The 16,483-nt window shown below is 61.4% G+C and overlaps 3 protein-coding genes across 3 annotated transcripts; 2 read left to right on the top strand and 1 right to left on the bottom strand.

The window, feature by feature from the left end:
- Positions 1–15: 15 nt before the first annotated feature.
- Positions 16–2,632, top strand: TCN2 (transcobalamin 2). Its single transcript, XM_035571087.2, has 10 exons — positions 16–142; positions 438–621; positions 706–768; positions 855–1,003; positions 1,115–1,276; positions 1,364–1,539; positions 1,730–1,904; positions 1,988–2,180; positions 2,305–2,426; positions 2,508–2,632. Exons 1-10 carry the CDS (start codon positions 88–90, stop codon positions 2,567–2,569), a joined length of 1,341 nt encoding a protein of 446 aa, XP_035426980.1. The 5' UTR covers positions 16–87; the 3' UTR covers positions 2,570–2,632.
- Positions 2,633–3,004: 372 nt separating this feature from the next.
- Positions 3,005–6,946, top strand: SLC35E4 (solute carrier family 35 member E4). Its single transcript, XM_035571091.2, has 2 exons — positions 3,005–4,145; positions 5,189–6,946. Exons 1-2 carry the CDS (start codon positions 3,551–3,553, stop codon positions 5,614–5,616), a joined length of 1,023 nt encoding a protein of 340 aa, XP_035426984.1. The 5' UTR covers positions 3,005–3,550; the 3' UTR covers positions 5,617–6,946.
- A 1,778-nt stretch (positions 6,947–8,724) lies between these two features.
- On the bottom strand, positions 8,725–10,831 carry DUSP18 (dual specificity phosphatase 18). Its single transcript, XM_035571095.2, is given in 3 exon segments — positions 8,725–8,744; positions 9,826–10,388; positions 10,779–10,831. Coding segments are annotated over 3 exon segments (636 nt in total).
- Between the last annotated feature and the right edge of the window lie 5,652 nt (positions 10,832–16,483).

The raw sequence follows: 16,483 nt of genomic DNA, 5'->3' as shown, positions 1-16,483 counted from the left end.
GGCGCCCTGCCCGCCCTGCCCTGCTCCGCGCCCGGCTCCGGGCAAAGTCCCCCCGCTGCCCGGCCGGGCCCCCGCCGCCCCGCCGCGATGTGGCTGCTCCTCGTCCTGCTGCCGGCGGCCGCGCTGCCCGCCCGGGGCTGCCGTGAGTATGGGGACCCCCGGCCGGACCCGGGGATCCCCCCCCCGGGCGGGCCGTGCCGCGGGCGGCACCGGGCTGGGCCCCCCCTTTTCCACCTCCTTTGGCTTTGCCTCTTCCCCGGCTCTTCGGTGACTTTCGGGGGCTCGGCTGCGCCGGGCGGGGGGCGCGCAGCGGGGTGGGGGTGTCCCGGTGGGGAGCGCGGCCCCACCGCCACGCCGCGTCCCCCCGAAAGGCCGGTGCCGGGCTGGGGGCTCGCACCCGCCGCCGTCCTCACGCCTTGGGGGACCCCCGGGGACAGGGGCGCCGGGGGAGGCGGCGGTGCGGGTGCTGAGCGCGCGGCTGCTGGGGCTGGCGGCGGAGCTGGGGCTGGACGCTGACCCTGGTGTCTACGTGGGCCTGCGCCTCGCCGGGGAGCATGACCTGCGCGCCGAGCGGCGCTACCTGGAGCGGCTGCGGGACACCTTCCAGGGACGCTACGGCCGGTAGGTCCCCTGCGACCCCCGTGTGTCACAAGGGGACATTCGCTGACCCCCTTTCTGGTCCCACTGATGCCGGAATCCCCGCAGGAGCCTGGAGTCAGCCAGCCACTCGTCCCACGGCCATCGCCACCGGGATGCCGAGCACAGCACGTAGGTGATGGGGTTGGGGACGGGGACAGCGTGGGTCCCTCTGCAGCGGGGTGGCAGCTCCCCAACGCCAACCCCGCTGCTTGCAGGGACACCAGGGCGGCAGCGCAGTGGCCGGAGACGGGGCGGCTGGCGCTGTACCTGCTGGGGCTGCGGGCCACCTGCCCCCCGCCGGACCCCAGTCCCCAGCGCTTCCTGGTGACGTGGCTCAAGTACTACCTGGAGAAGGACTGGGAAGGTGGGGATAGCCCCGGAGGGCGGCCACAGTGGTCACCCAGCTGGGTGCTGGCATCCCTGGCTCCGGCGGGGCCACCAGCTGGCCCTGGTGACAGTGGTGCCCTGTCCCCAGGATCCAGGCGGCATGGCCACCCCCTCACCAGTTACTACCAGTACAGCCTGGGCGTGCTGGCGCTGTGTGTCCACCGCAAGCGGGTGCGCGAGGAGGTGATCCAGCGGCTGCTGGTGGCCGAGCAGCACAGGCGGTTCCGGCACGCGGGCAGCAGCACCGTGGGTAAGGGGCCGTGGGACCCTTGGGGACCTAGAAGGACACACCAGGGTGGGTGTGCGGCACCCAGGGTGACACGGGGCATCCCCACAGACACGGAGGCTGTGGCGGCGCTGGCCTTCGCCTGCCTGGAGCGGGAGCAGCTTGTCAGGCCCAGGCTGGCAGCGGAGCTGCGGGCAGCTGTGCGTGGCATCAGGGCAAGGTTCGTGGCGGCGCAGAGTGAGGACGGCTTCATCGGCAACGTCTTCAGCACCCCCTTGGCCATGCAGGTGTGCGCGGGTGCAGGTGCACGTGCGAGCTCAGGAGCATGGGTGCCTGCAGGCACGTGCAGGGTGCAGGTGTGGGTGCAGGTGTACAGCACCACAGCAGCACCATGCCCACGGCACTATGCCCTGACCCGCTCCTCCCCTCGCTTTGAGCCTGAGCCCTGCCCTGAGCCCTTCCTCCCTCTCCTCCTAGGTCTTCATCGCCACCAACAGGTGCAGAACGCAGCCGGCGTACGGCCGGGCCACGGCCGCACTGCTGCAGCGCCTGGACGCCTTCACCAGCGCCGCGGCCATGGCCCAGGCACTGCCTGTGTTGCACGGCCGCAGCTACCTGGACATCGCCTCCATGCAGTGCAAGGAGGAGCTGGGTAGGAGCTGGGGCCAGGGTGGCGGCAAGGGGGCAGGCACAGGGCTGGCACTGATGCCACCGTGGTGGCTGTCCTTGTCACAGACACGCTGACGCCCCTTGCCCTTGAGCCGCTGCCCGTGGGGCCGGGGAACATGATGGTGCGGCTGGTGGTGGAGTGCCCGGTGCCACTGTGTCCCCAGCACCTGCTCTATGACCTCCCGGTGCCCGTGCCCACCGGCGCCTCCCTCCTGGACCTGCTCGGGGCGGCCCCAGCGCAGGGACCCCAAAATTTCACGTGCGTAACCCCACGTGCCGGGGGGGACCCAGACTCTGGCAGGGGGCTGCCACCCTGTCCCCTCCCGCCGCGTCTCTTGGCACCCTTGAGACCCCCAGGCCCCTCACCCCCCTCTGCCCCCCAGGTTTGAGACCCAGGACACCCCCCAGGGCCCCTTCCTGACCTCGGTGCTGGGCCTGGCAGCGCAGCCGCAGGAGCGGCACTACTGGCAGCTGCTGGGTGGCCTCGGCACCAGCCTGCAGATGGGTGAGTGAGTGCCGGGGGGTGACGGGGACGCCGGGGGGTGACGGGGACTGCGTGCACCCCAGCCACTGCGTCTCTCTGCAGGCGTTGCTGACTACAGACCGGAGGACGGGGAGACCGTCGTCCTGCGCCTGAGCAAGTGGTAGGCGGGGGGGGCCCCGCTGCTGCCCCAGCTGATGGGGGCGATGACAATGAAACTCTGCAGCATCCCCCAGGCTGTGCTGTGCTTTCTCTGCGTGCCGGCGAGGGTGAGGATGGGGACAGTGGGATGGGCGCACCCGGGCTCCCTGCTTGGGCACTGGCAGCTCCTTGGTTGTGTCCCCGCTCTGGTGGCTGACAGCCCCTGGGTTTTGGGGTGCACAGTGCCCCCGAGGGTGCTTGTGGGGCAGCCTGAAGCTGTGAGCAGCGGGACAAGGCACGAGCAGGGAGAGTCCCCTCCACGCGCCTCCTAATTTTAGCAGCTGGGGGTGACATCTCCCCCCACCCCAGGGGCTGGGGGCAATGGCATCGGTGGGGACCGTGGTGGCCCCAGCATGGGGACTGGTGACAGGGCACTTCTGTCTGACACGTGCATGGAAACTCCATGAGATTTAATCCCCTCCCAGAACAAGACCGGGGCGGGGGCAGCTGGCAGGGAGTGGTGCCAGGGCAGGCAGTGCGCTGGGCGGGGATGCTGGTGCCTGTGCCAGGCCGGCGAGCAATGGCGCCCGCCCCGGCGTGAGTCAGCCGGGGACACTGACGCAGCCCCGCCGTCACCATGGAGGCCGCCTGTGCTCCCACCGCCTCCGGTCCTCTGGCTGCGGGCGGCTCCAGGGGGGAACACGCAGCCGCTGCCGCCGGTTCCCAGCTCGCCGTGCCGCTCCCCCGGTTTTCCACAGGCCCGCACCGCCGCACGCCCGCACTGCCAGCCGCTGTGACGTGCGGCGGCCCGGTGGGGAGGAGCCTCGCTGCCTTCGCTCCCCGCCATCAAACTTTCCTCTTGCTCCTCGGTGCCGGCGCTGCTTGCACATGGCACCCCGCGGCTGACCCCTCTGTGGGCCCACCCTGGGCAGGTGACGCCGACACCAACACTGGGAGGAGCCGGGGACACCACACACACCGGCACAGCCGGCGTGGCAGCGGTGCTCATGTGCCCGCGGTGCCCCGGCGGTGATGAAGCAGCAATGACGGCCACCGGCGGGACCCTCCAGCCCCGCAGACCTGACCCCGGGTGGCAGCTGTCGGGGCCGCCGCTGCCTCTGGCCCTCACCGTGCTGGCCTGGCTGGGCACTGGCACTGCCCTGGCCAGCCTCAACAAATGGATTTTCGCCGCCCACGGCTTCCGCTACCCGCTGCTGCTGTCATCCCTGCACATGCTGGCGGCAGTAGCACTGGGGTACCCGCTGGGGTGGGCACGGGGCCCACCACCATCCGTCCGTCCCCGTGCCAGGATCTACTTGCTGAGCCTCACCTTCTGCGGCAGCGTGGCCCTGGGCAACCTGGGGCTGAGCCTGGTGCCACTGGACGCAGCGCAGGCCGTGCACGCCACCGCCCCGCTCGCCACCCTGCTGCTGTCAGCGCTGCTGCGGGGCCACCGGCACCACCCGCTACAGTACGTGGCCATGGGGCCCGTCTGCGCCGGGGCCGCCTGCAGCATCGCCGGTGGTGTCCACTTCCACCAGCCCGGAGGCTGCGTCCTCCTCGCCGCCACCGTCCTGCGTGCCCTCAAGTCGCTGCAGCAGAGTAAGTGCCGCCCGCGCGCCCCCGGGGTGTCCCAGTGCTGGTGGTGGTGCTGCGCCCAGGATGTGCCATCAGCACCCCAACCATTGTGGTGCTCTGGTCCCCTTCGCCACCCTCGATACTGGTGTCACCGCTGCTTCTGGTGCTGGGGATGTCCCTGTCCCAATGCCCTGCCCTGGCCTGGTGACACCAAAGTGTCCGCTCACCCCAGTGCCACTCCCTGCCCACCCTGGTCTCAGTGCCATCTGGCCCCAGGGCCACCACAGCTCCAGTGCCACCCTGCCCTCAGCATCAGCCCCTGCCCACCCTGTCCCTGCTGCCACCCCAGTGCCACCCTCACCCCCTGGCTTCCTGCCCTGAGGTCTGTCCCATGATCCTGGCCCAAGGTGACCCTGGTTCGTTGGCGAGGAGCAAACACATTGGTGTCCCCGCGGTGGCACACCGGCCAGCTCCAGGGACACTGTCCCATGTGCTGTGGCCCTGGGGGTGGCAGTGCCTTTGGCCTGCACAGAGGCACACAGGCTGCTCCCCTCTGTCCCTGTCCCCTCCCCGTGGGGTGGCTGGGTCCGCAGCCCCTACAAGTCCCCCTGCCGAGTGGCATCGTCCCTGTGCACCGAGCAGCATCGTCCCCACACGGGGCCCCTGGGCGCTGTGGGAGCAGCGGGGCCACCCGGGCCGCGATGTCCTTGGCAGGCAGCAGAGAGGAGCCGTCTGGCCCCGAGCTCACTTGTTTTTCGGCTGGGAAGGGAGCGTTTCCTCCGCCGCGGCGGCCGCAGCCTGTGACTCACGCAGGCACCGCAGGGTTGGGCGCTGGTGTCAGGATGAGCGCTGGGCACATGCTGTGACGTCCCTGCGGTCTCTGGGCTGGGGGGCACCCCAGGACCCTGCAGGCTGCCTCAGCAGGGCCAGGAGCAGCTCCTTTCCCCGTGTCCCCGCAGATGGTGCTGCTCCCCACATCCCCCTTTGCAGCAATTTTCGGGATTTATTTCGGGATTTCTTTCAGCACTGGGTGGGGAGCTCCCGCTGACTGTCCCCCCCGTCCCCAGGCCTGCTGCTGCAGGAGGACCGGCTGGACGCTGTCTCCCTGCTCTGCCTCACCGCCCTGCCCAGCTTCTGGCTCCTGTTTGGGGCGGCCATGGCGCTGGAGGTGGCCCCAGCCTGGGAGGGCGTCCTGCGCTACGACGGCTCCCTCTGGGGCTGCGTCCTGCTCAGCTGCCTTGGCTCCGTCCTCTACAACCTTGCCAGCTTCTGCGTACTGTCTCTCACCTCCGCACTCACCATCCACCTCCTGGGCAACTTCACCGTGGTGGGCAACCTCCTGCTCTCCCGCCTGCTCTTCGGCAGCCACCTGAGTGGGCTCAGCTACCTGGGCATCGGGCTGACGCTGGCCGGGATGTTCATGTACCACCAGCCGCAGCTCGTCGCGAGGCGCTGGGCAGCGTGGCCGGGCCGCGGCCCCCCCAGGCACGAGTAGGGATGGGGCGGCCACAGGGACAGCGGGACGGCGGCGAGCACTGGGCATGGGCCTGTGCGTGTGTGCCGGTGGGGCACGGTACTGCGTGCACACGTATGTGCTGGTGTGCGTGGCCCTGCGTGCATGTGTGTGTGCCAGTGTGTGGGGCACTGCATGCACACACGTGTGCAGGTGTGTGTGGCACTGTGCACATGTGTGTGCTGTACACGTGGCTCTGTGTGCACATTTGTTGGTGTGCATGGTACTGGGTACACATATGCCTGCTGCTGCTCAGAGCACTGTACGCACATGTGTGTGCACAGCTCTGCGTGCATACATGTGTGCTGGTGTGCACAGGCCCTTTGTGTACGTGTGTGCTAGTGTGCACAGCTCTGCACACACACATTTATGCCAGTGCGCATGGTCACATGCAGACATAAGTGCTGGTGTGCAGAGCTCTGTGTGTGCACGTGTGCGCCACAGTGCGCAGGTTCTGTATGTGCAAGGGGGTGTCTGTGTGCACAGCTGTGTGCATGGGGCAAGTGCGTGCAGGTGTGCAAAGGCTCTGCAGGTGTGAGTGGATCTCTGCTGTGTGTGCAGGGAGCACGTGAGTGTTGGTGCATAAAGGTTCTGTGTGTGCAAGCAGGTCTCACACATGTAGGCATGTGTGTGCTAGTGGGCACAAGTTCCCTGTGCGCAGTGTGTGTGTGCAGAGTGTTTTGTGCAGGTGTGCATGTGTGTGCTGGTGTGCACAGGCTCTGCACGTGTGAGTGGCTCTCTCTGCACGGCTCTGTGCATGGGGCACATGTATGTTGGTGTGTACAGGTATGGGGGGCACAAGTGCATGTGCAGAGCATTATGCATGAGTGTGCATGTGTGTGCAGGGTGCACAGGCTGTGTGTACATGTGTGTGCACAGCCTTCGTGTGCAAGCACATCTCTGTGCACAGCAGATGTGTGTGTGTGTGCACGTGTGTGTGCATCACTACTGAGCTCTGCTGGGTGGAGTGAGCCCGGTGCACACATGGGGCATGTGCATGCACGCCTCGTGCCCCTGCGGGATGGAGTGCACCGGACCCTTGTGGTGCTGCGTGCCAGCGCGGTGCCGGTGTCCCCAGCGGGCGTTACGCTCCTCCAGGGCTCATTGGCCTCTGATGGAGCAGTGGCACGGCACGTGCAAAGGGACAACGCATGTGAGTGCCAGCCCAGCTGTGTGCACACCAGACACGGCTGCACACCTGCAGGTGCTCTGCGATAGGAGCACTGGAACCACTGCGCATGGCCTGTGTCGGGGCCGAGGACAACTCTGATTGCACTCGTCCTGAAATAAAGCTCTATTTTTGTTGTACTCCTACCGTGGCTTCTGTGCTGACTTCGCACCTGGAACAGGCTGGGCGCCCCAGCTCCCAGGGGAGGCTGTGCCCATGGGCTTCACCCTGCCCCGGGGCCGAGAGCACCCCAGCCCTTTTCCAGCCCCGTGACTCACCTCACCCTCACTGTGAGCACAGCCGCTGCCCTGGCTGGGCTCCAGCCCTGCAAACCAGCAGCCCGCCCAGCCGCGATTCCCAAACAGCGATTTTCTTCCACCTGTTGGGATGGTAAATGTTGGTGCCACATGCAAAAGTGTTGTGGGAACAGCTTCTGCTCCATCAAGGAGCAAACTGCGGCTCGTGGGGGCCACGACGGTGCCGTGGTGTCACCACCACCGGGGCCACCTTCCCCTGGGGTGCCCGTCCCACGAAGTACTCAAAAGGCACCGAGGTATCAGAGAACAGCCCCTGCTCTTGCCAAGAGCTCAGCAACCACAAGCAGTGCCCATTCCTCTGCCTATTTGCTTTTAGGGCTCAGATTTCAGAAGCTTTTCCCTAGCAGGGAAGACTGGAAGGCATTTTGGGTTTGCTTCTGAAGGGCAAGCCATGCTGTGGCCCCCAGGATGAGGCTGGGCAAAGCTCCCACCCTGGTGTCCCCAGGACCTGGCAGCTGTGCTGTCCCCTGCCAGGGGATGGAGGAACGGGGCTGGCACCCATGCCGCTGCCTGGATCCTGCTGAGCCCATGCCTTTGCCTTGTTTGCCCTCTTTTTAGCACTTTGTATGCTGGCCTGGTCCCAGGGTGGGGCTGGCTCCAGGCTGGGCACAGGGGTCCCATGGGTTGCTTTGTGCTGGAGGGGTTATGCTGCCCGTAAAGGGCCTGGCCTGGTTGCTGTCCCCCTCTCCAGGTATTTCGGGCCATGATCTCAGCCCGGTGGCATTCCCCAGTACCAGCTGCTTGGGTGTCCTAGAGGGGCATGGTCAGGTCGCAGCTCCTCCTCTCTGAGCTCTTAAACTGCTCCCCAAATCTCCCTCTGAGGCACTGGCGAAGCATGCCGGGGCTAGGCTGTGACCGTGGCGCAGGTTTCGGAGCAGGGCAGGAGGCTCAAGCTGGCTTTGCTGAGCCAGGCGCGTGTCTTTAGCACCCTGTGGAAATTTTGTGTGTTGCAGGATGGGGGATCAGCTGCTGCCCTCAGGTGAGGCTTACTGCATTAGCATGGAGGGGAGTGGGATCTGAAGAGGGGAGGCAGCAAGGACAAGCACTGGCTAAGTAAGGATAGCCCTCCCTCACATGCTGCGTTGTGCTCCTAACCCTATTGCAGTCCTAACATGGTGTCAGGGCCATCCTGGCTCTGCAGCTGAAATTATGGCAGGGACGTTTTCAGGGCAGGCGTTAAGAAATGCCTTCTGCCTGGCGGGACAGCCTAACCAGGTAAATGCCACGCAGGGAGCAGCGTCTGCGCTGGAGAGCAACATCCGGGGACACTTGACGCAGCCCAAGACTGGTTGGAGGCCAGGAGATGGGCAGGCTGATCCTCGGGGCTCCCCTCCAGCGCGACGTTCTCTGGTTCAGCACCCAAAAAGACTCCAGGATTCGCTGTTAAGCATTTCACTGGGCTCTCACTGTGGCACAGGGGCTCCCTGCTCTGCTTGGCGGGGGGGAGCAGATGATCTTCAAGGCCCCTTCCAGCCCAAACCGTCCCGTGGTTCTGTGTGTGCACAAGGCTGTCGGCTGCCTGTAGCTGAGTTTGTAACAGGAGAAATCGCAGGAGCATAAAGACATTTTTTAAATTGTACTTTATTTTGATGACATATCTGAACTTTATATCATGAAGTAGGTGCCTAAGATACAAATGTTTAAGGGGGCTGTCAGTGTGCTAATTACTGTATGAATCACTGAAGATCACTATGTAAAACTGAAGCCTGTTGTGAAACCCTGGTGATGCCCTGGGTGGTACCACAGCAGGCACACAAGAGGCAGACCCCTGCAGGACCTGCGAGGGCTTGCGGCACCGTTGTTCTGCAGAGGGAAAGCACGCTGTGCGACTGCAGAGCTGGGGGATGACCCCACAGCCACTAACTGCAGCCTCGTCTGGCCGGCGGTGCAGCCTGAGACCTTCTTTTTCTCCTCTGCCTTGAAGCGGAGCAGATCCTGTTCCGTCCTGCTCCACACAGGGCCCATCATGCCAGAAGTGGTCATCTGAGTCCAGAATAATGATGCCAAAAAACTGTTACTGCCAGTCATGATGGAGCTGCTGGAGCTGAAGACCACGCTGGGATAAACACATCCAGAATTAATAGCTAGTTTGCTGCTGGATGATGCCAAAGGGCACCCAGATCCAGCTTCTAGTTTACAGTGATGTGACGAGCTGGCAGCAGTGGCTCATCCCACCAGCAGGATTCCTCCTGGTGCTCCCACCTCGGCTCGCCGGGATGGGAGCTGCTCACGGGCGGCAAAAAGGGAGAAATGGCAGGTAGAGGAGTGAGCGGGGTTCATTCTGAGCTGCTCATCCACAGAGCTAGGGGTCTCCTGAGGGAGGCCAGGGCTCCTTCTGAAAAAAGGCCGGGGGAATCAGGAGGAGGAAGAGAAGGGTTCAGGACTTAAGTCTCTCCTAGCGCTTGACTTTGCACGCTTCCCGGCCTCTCTGAAATGCAGCAGATGACCGGAATTCGGGTTGCTGTGTCAAAACCCAGAGTCATATCTCAGGAAAAACAAACATTGGTCCCATTCCAAGTATCCTGAGTCGCAGCTAGTTTCTGTCCTGCTTTATAAACACAGTTTGTGCTGGAATGAAACAACACTCGGCACATGACGCTTGACTTCAGACTTACCAACGGGACCCTGATACAAACGATGCGAGGAAACCGGCTGTATTTACAGCAAGCCCCAACAGCCTCTGTTCACGTCCCCAGTCCCCCATACCTTTAGCAGCACAGACTCCACGCCACAACCCTCTTGGATAACAGGAGTTTATTTCAGAGCTCTGGTGCAGAGCTTCCCCTCGGTTCCCAGGCAAGCCGTCCCAGCAGCCAGGCTGCGCTCGGCACAGCAGCAGCATCTTCACTTTGGTTTTGTAAACGTTGGGTATCAGCCCCAGGGGCGAGCGGACCATGCGGACGGTGTTGACACCGAAGAGCTCGTACTGGATGAGCTGCTGCCAGAAGCCGTTGCTGGGCCAAATGATGGGCCAGCAGGACCTGACCCAGGCGTGGGCTCTGACCAGCGCCATGGCGTGGTGCTTCATGAGGTAGGCCATGCAGATGGTGACCGAGCAGCTCACCCCAGCCACGCAGTGCAGCAGCGTTCGGACCCCGCACCTGCCCACGCTGCGGATCCTGTCGGTGACGGTGTCGAAGCAGGCGGAGATGCAGGCGATAAGGACATCAGGCACAGGGATGTGCAGCTACTCGATGCTGGGGTGGAGCGCATTGTCCACCTCCAGCAAGACATTGATGACAGTGCTGATGCGGCTCCCGGCGAGGACACTACCGTGTGTGTGAGGAGTGGGGCTGGGGTGGGCTGGGACATGGCCGTCCCTGTCCCCTTCTCCCTTTCTCCGTCCTGTCTTTCACCCTCTGCTCCCTGTCTCCTGCCAGCACCCATGTGGTGCGGGGCTGTGGAACCCCTCACACCGGCCTGGGGGTGGCGGGATGCCCTTACACTGCTGTGAGGATGTGGGAGCTCCTCAACGTTGCTGGGGGCTGTGGGACCACCTCACACAGGCTAGGGGTGGTGGGACCTCCTCGTACTGTTCTGGGGGTTGTGGGACCCCTCACACTGGTCTGGGGATGGTGGGACCCCCTCACACTGGTCTAGGGCTGTGTGTGACCCCTCACACCAGCCTGGGGTCGGTGGGACCCCTCACACACACGCACCCACGCCAGCCCAGGTCCCCTTCCTCGCACCCCAAAACAGGCCCGGGGGGCATCGCTCGCACCCTGCTTCGTGTGACATGATGCCCGCTTGCCAGAAGCTCCTTTGTAGACTTGGACATGGAGGTGGGAGGCCACGGCCCCCACAGCTCCCTGCCCAAGCCATCCAGCTGCACCAGCCGCCATGCCCTGCTGCTCCTGGAGAAGAAGGTGATGGCCTCCACCCTGCCCCAGCCCTGGGCCGTTGCCCCCCACCAGCACAAGGGGAGGGTTTGCTCTATGCTTGGCTGTGTTTGGGGTGCTGTGTTTTGGAAAAGCACAGGGAGTTCCCCTCCCTTGGCAGCAAGACCCGCAGATGACACAAGGCTGGAGGAATGTCTTGGGCAAATGCTTTGGTCTCAGTTCCTCAGAACCTTGAAATCATCACTTTGGACCTTAAATCTTCAGCCTGCTGGCTCCAGATGCAGATGCCCGGGACATTGCGAAGTCTCTGCTGGGGATTGTCCATGGGGAGGGCGAGAAGCAAATGCCTGGGGGTGTTATGGGGGGGGGAAGCCCTCGGTTCTCAGGCGGCCTTCAGCATGACCTTTGCAGGTCAGCTGTGTTTTGGAGCCATAAGTGACAGACCTTGTCGGTCAGACTTCACCTGCACTTAGATGTCATTCCTAAAACAGCTAAATGTTGAGAAATGGGTGAAGTGCTGACACGTGGCCTCCCAAGAACGGGGATGAGTCAAAGGTTTTGCAAGATTTCAGCAGTCTGATTGCTCCTTTAGTGCTTCCCACTTTGAGCCCCGCAGTAATGGGTTCATTAGCTGTACCCTCTCCTGCAGGAACAGGGGGATGCCAGGTGGCATCCAGAATTAGGATTTAGGGTGTCATCAGACAGAGCTGGACAGTCACACATTGATGAGTCCCCTTCAGCTCTCCTCTCGCCTCCTGTGCAGCCAGGCTTTTTGTCCTTGGTACCCATCAAGCACCACCTGAGTCCTCTCCCCTCACCTTACTGCAGGTGTGCCTGGGAACTTTGCCTTCCTGCTTTGGTCAGAAAGCCCAAGCATCATGATTTCAGCAGTTCCTTGGTTTAGATCAACGTTTTATAAAACGGGGCTGTAAAGTCCACCCTATTGCTGTGAGTGCTTCCAGCAGGAGGCTTCTGTCTGCTGCCAGGGGGACGACAGCCTCACAGGGGAGAGCTGAGATGTCTTTTCCTCCATTTGCTCTTCCCTTGTCCCTGACGGGCTGATGGTCACCACTAGGCAGCTGCGTGCCCAGGATAACATTTATGGTGTGTGGGTTCCAGGGACTCGGGGCAGTGCAACCGCTGCAAGGGTACAAGCAAACCCCATGCTCTGCTTTGGCACCTGGGCTGGGTGCCCTGGGTTTGTGCCCCCTATGTGGGCAGATTTCTGCTCGCAGCTGAGAGCCCAGGGACATGCCGTGCACAGGTGGCACAAAGCTCCTTACCTCATCCAGCAAATTCCCGTCAGGAGCCCACTGAAATCAGATGACCACATAAGTTGTTTTTGTAATGTGGGCTTTTTGTTACCAGTGTGATGGACTGGGTCTGAGACGCGGGGTCAGGCTCGGCACCCAACTCAGAACTGCAAGCATGCGAGCAAGCATGCGAGAGAGAGTGGGCACGGCCCTCCGGACCTGCTTCTTACTGGAGCACAGAGAGGGAGGCAGGATGAGTTGAATAATGTTTTGTCAGACCAATGTTCAGAGTGATACTTCTGGATTTTGGGGCTTCATTGCTTAGTTTTTCAGCCTTGATGGTAGTGTGGGATCTGGCAGGATGTCTCCCTTCCCAAAGACAAGCATCACTTTGGAGTTCTTTACGTCATGCTTAGGAAAGTGGCTATAAGGTCTTACGTTTACTGTCTTAAAGGTAAAACACTTTGAAGAGGCCAAAAAGAAGACAGAACATTTCCGCAAGCATTTGAAGCAGCAGGTTTTGAAAGAGCAGGAGAGAAAAACGGTGCAGCAGAAGAAGGCATCCGAAAAGTTTGAAAAATCTCTGGAAGCGTTCAGTCGCAGAGGTGGGAAATCGTCTGTCCCGGCCACCAGCGGCCCCGTCTGCGGGCACAGGGACGCCGGCACAACACGCAGCCGCTGCTGGCCCAGGAGGGATGGGGAAACGCCTAGAGAGCTCCTCCTGCAGGCTGCCCCGCACTGGCTCCGGTGCATTTCTTGTGCACCCACTCGCGTTTTCAGCTCGTCCTGTTTGGAAGCTGGTGCTCAGCCTGCTGCAGCAATCAACCAGCACGATGCCTCGCTCATGCACGTTGCTGCCTGTTTGCCTTTTGAATCGATGGGGCTGCTGCGGTTATTGGGGTGTGGGCTGGGGACAAGCCGGGGAGCAGGGCAGCTTCCAACGGGCTGTTTTCCTTCCAGGCAACAGAAAAGCAATGTAAAAGGGCTTTCGTAGATTTTTTTTCTTGCCTTGTGCCTTTCGAGAAGATCCAAACAACACATTGCGCAGCTAGCTGAATTTCCAGAAATGTGACCAGAGGTTCAGGGCAGTAAATGAATCTGTCATTAGGGAAAAGAAGAAGGATTGCTAACTTAAGATGCAAGGGAAGAAAAAAAAAAAAAGGAGTGAAGTATTGCAGTGCCTCGAGGCACTGAAGCAGTCGGCTGGACAAGCCGAGGTCAGCAGCAGACAGAGAAGGCGGTCGGTCAGGTAGAATCGGTCGCTTTCCTCCACCCCAAAGCCAAACCCAGACATTCAGAATAACAGCTGAGTGCCCGCAGCGGGCTGGGGTTCAGCTGAAGGACAATGCACGGAACCGGAGAGATTTACACCGACCACCCAGCCTGGTCCCTGTGGTGCTGTAGCATTTAGGTATAGTTTGACTTTCCTTGAAAAAATGTCCATCCAACTTATTTTCAAGACTTGCAGTGGAGGAGATGCTGCAGTCTCAAGGTGGCTTGTTTTTTCAGCCAGATTCCTGCATTGCGGTGTTGGGATTTTCTTAACATAAACTTTTATTTTTTTATTTTATTTTATTTTATTTTTTCACTTCAGATGAAGCAGAGCAATTTTTTAATGTTTCCCGGTGGCCCTGAGGGAATAACTGGATGCTGGAATATTGCTGTCACATTCTCAGTCTCTTCTTCACTGAATTAGAAAATGCTCAGTACCTTCAAACTGTCCCCCTTGGCTGGGATTTTTAAAGAGAGTTTTCACAAGATCCAAAGGCATCTATATATCCCTCTGATGTCAGGACAGCACACTTGGCAAGTTGCAGTCCAGCGCCCCAAAATCTGGAGGCATCAGTCCTTGATGATGAAATATGTCTTCTCAGTTTATTGTAAGGCTATTTTTTAAAGAAACAACAAACTTTTCCCGTAATCTCTGGCTCCTGAAAACAGAGAGATCTTTTTCATTCTTCTTCCTTAGAAGAATTTCAGGTAATTCAGCCAGACTCAGACACCTGAGTGGACAGATCCTTCCTTCTCGACCTCACTGGTGGACAGTCTGCCTCCTCCACGCTGCCGCCTGGATCCTGCCCAGTACCAGTGGCATTGTTAGCGGTGACATCCAGATGGAAAGGAGAAATGACCAGCGAAGGTGACCACCTAGCAGCCCTACATCTGCAGTCTTTTCCTGCTATGGAAAGGAAAATCTGGATCCGTGCCTCACCGTGACAGTCACTGGATAGGACAGACAGTAAATGTCTTCAGTCATGGTACCGGTGACAGGCTGGTGTCTGCCTACTGCGGTTGGCTTTAGCACCGAAAAACATGGTGAGATGTGTTGAGGTGAAAAGCAAGGAAGTGCCAACAGGCAAATAGCACAGGGCAGTTTTGGAGGAGCCTGAGGTGACCTGTGCTGGCCACCCCCAGGTTTCCCTTGTGGGAAAATGCTGGGAGGAACGGGTTGGTCTGACACTGAGTAAGGGCTTCTGGGTTTGGTCCAGACACTCGTGTGTCACCACGCAACACTTCAGCTCTTGTGTGAATGCCTCCTGGAGCTGCCAGCTGTGAACACGCCACCCAGCCAAAAGCACACCCAGCTCCTGCTGCCCGCGTCCCCAGGGCAGGCGACAGACTTGTGGAGCACGAGGAAAACAGAGGGAGGAGTCCCCAGGAGGCAGTGGAAGGAGTGACCCTTCCCCACGTGCTGCTGGGCTGCAGCAGACCCCCCCTCCATGCCCTTTGGACCCTTCTGTATGTCCCTGCCCTCTGCAGCATCCTGGGGCAGCAAGCCACAGCGTTTAATGACCCGATGTGAAGACAAGTCCTTTTTGTTTATTTTAAACCTACTGTCTGGACAAATTCTCCTCACGCACCCAGTTTTTCTTGCATTAGGAGGAGCAGCGAATGGTTGCTCACTCGTTGCCTTCCCATTTTGTGATTTGGACTTTGTCTCCTCTCCACCAGCCTCGCAGTTTCGGGCCGCTCTGCTGTCAGCCATCCGGGAGCTGCTCCGCTGCGTTGCCACGATACCGGCTGCATCCGTCCATCCATCTCCGAAACGGCACCCGGCCTGCGCCGGGACCCCGGGCAGTGCCTGGCATGGGGAGCGGGGACATCCGTCCCCTGCTGATGTGACCCTGATGTGCGGAGGTGACAGAGCTCACGCCTCCGAGCGTCTCCCCATGCGGCAGAGGCCAGTTGCCCGTCCTCCATTCTCCGGTCCACCACCACTTCCTCGGCAGCGCAGGAAAGCCTCACGCTGCTCCGTGCTCAGCGCTGTCCCTGATCCTGGTGTCCCCATGCAGGATCCAGCCCTGGCACACAGCAGCCATCCCCAGTATGAAGAGCACCGGGCTCGGGGCAATGCCTGTGGCCCGTTTGCCCTCGCCTCACCAACCTCCTCAGCTCTGTGGCCTCGAAACCTGCTGGAGCGGCACCCTCTGGCATGGTGCGTGGCTTCCAGCTGGTTCCCCGAGCTGGCTCTGCAGAGGATGGTGCTGGGGGAGCACTGGGTGGGCCAGGCCAGCCTGCCAGGGCTTGGGTCCGTCTTGGCAGGGCTCTGAATCATTTGGCCTCTTGCCTGGGAGATGCTGAACAACATCACCGGCTCCGATCTCAGTGCCCCTGACACCTCCAGTGAGTTTCGCTGCCCGCAGCCAGCTGCAGAGGGTGCTGGTGGCTGAGCCAGGGCCCCTCCTTCAGCCCCCTGCTGCTCCCAGCCTTGTCTTGCTTCGCACAGCCACCTCCTCCAGCCCTCCCCTGCCTTCCCCTTTTAAAAGCCAGCTTGCTCAGAGCTTGTCATAATCCCACAGCTGTCTCCTCAGCAGACTTCTTACTGCAGGGACCCGCTGTTTTTTCTGGTTAGAACGGAGGCGGGGGCAATGGTGCTTTGATGAGAAAGGTCTCCCCAGCTCCAGGGCTCGCCGTCTGAGCCCCGAGGGTACTTCTTCCCTTCCAGCCCTTGGCAGACCGCTTCAAGAGGGAGAGGAGCGCGCTGCTCAGCACCGATGGGTGAGGTCTGCATCCGCAGCCAGAGCTGGAGGGATGGTGGGGCTGCGTCAGCGTGATGCCTGCTGCTCAGGACAGGAGACAGAGACTTCCCCAGGGAGCAGCTGCGGCCAGAGCTATAGGGCAGGAGCCAGGACGAGTTACCACGGCGGCCCGGGGCACCGGCACTGGCATGCAACCCGCGATTCGGCTCCCTGCATCTGCCAACTCCACCTGTAGAAGCAAGCAGACGGGATCTGACCAGAGGTGTGTCTGCAGGCCCTTTCCTCACCAGAG

Source organism: Cygnus atratus, chromosome 17 (assembly GCF_013377495.2).
Source record: "Cygnus atratus isolate AKBS03 ecotype Queensland, Australia chromosome 17, CAtr_DNAZoo_HiC_assembly, whole genome shotgun sequence".
Lineage (NCBI taxonomy): Eukaryota > Metazoa > Chordata > Aves > Anseriformes > Anatidae > Cygnus > Cygnus atratus.
This window is presented reverse-complemented; position numbering and strand designations above follow the sequence as displayed.

What these genes read in the sequence shown, in the direction of transcription:
- SLC35E4 (XM_035571091.2), top strand. Translation starts at nt 3,551, where the DNA reads ATGTGCCCGCGGTGCCCCGGCGGTGATGAAGCAGCAATGACGGCCACC. An exon ending in CCTCAAGTCGCTGCAGCAGA is followed by an intron (nt 4,146 to 5,188) that starts GTAAGTGCCGCC and finishes CCCCGTCCCCAG; the next exon opens with GCCTGCTGCTGCAGGAGGAC.
- TCN2 (XM_035571087.2), top strand. Translation starts at nt 88, where the DNA reads ATGTGGCTGCTCCTCGTCCTGCTGCCGGCGGCCGCGCTGCCCGCCCGG. An exon ending in CCTGGAGAAGGACTGGGAAG is followed by an intron (nt 1,004 to 1,114) that starts GTGGGGATAGCC and finishes CCCTGTCCCCAG; the next exon opens with GATCCAGGCGGCATGGCCAC. An exon ending in GCAGTGCAAGGAGGAGCTGG is followed by an intron (nt 1,905 to 1,987) that starts GTAGGAGCTGGG and finishes TCCTTGTCACAG; the next exon opens with ACACGCTGACGCCCCTTGCC.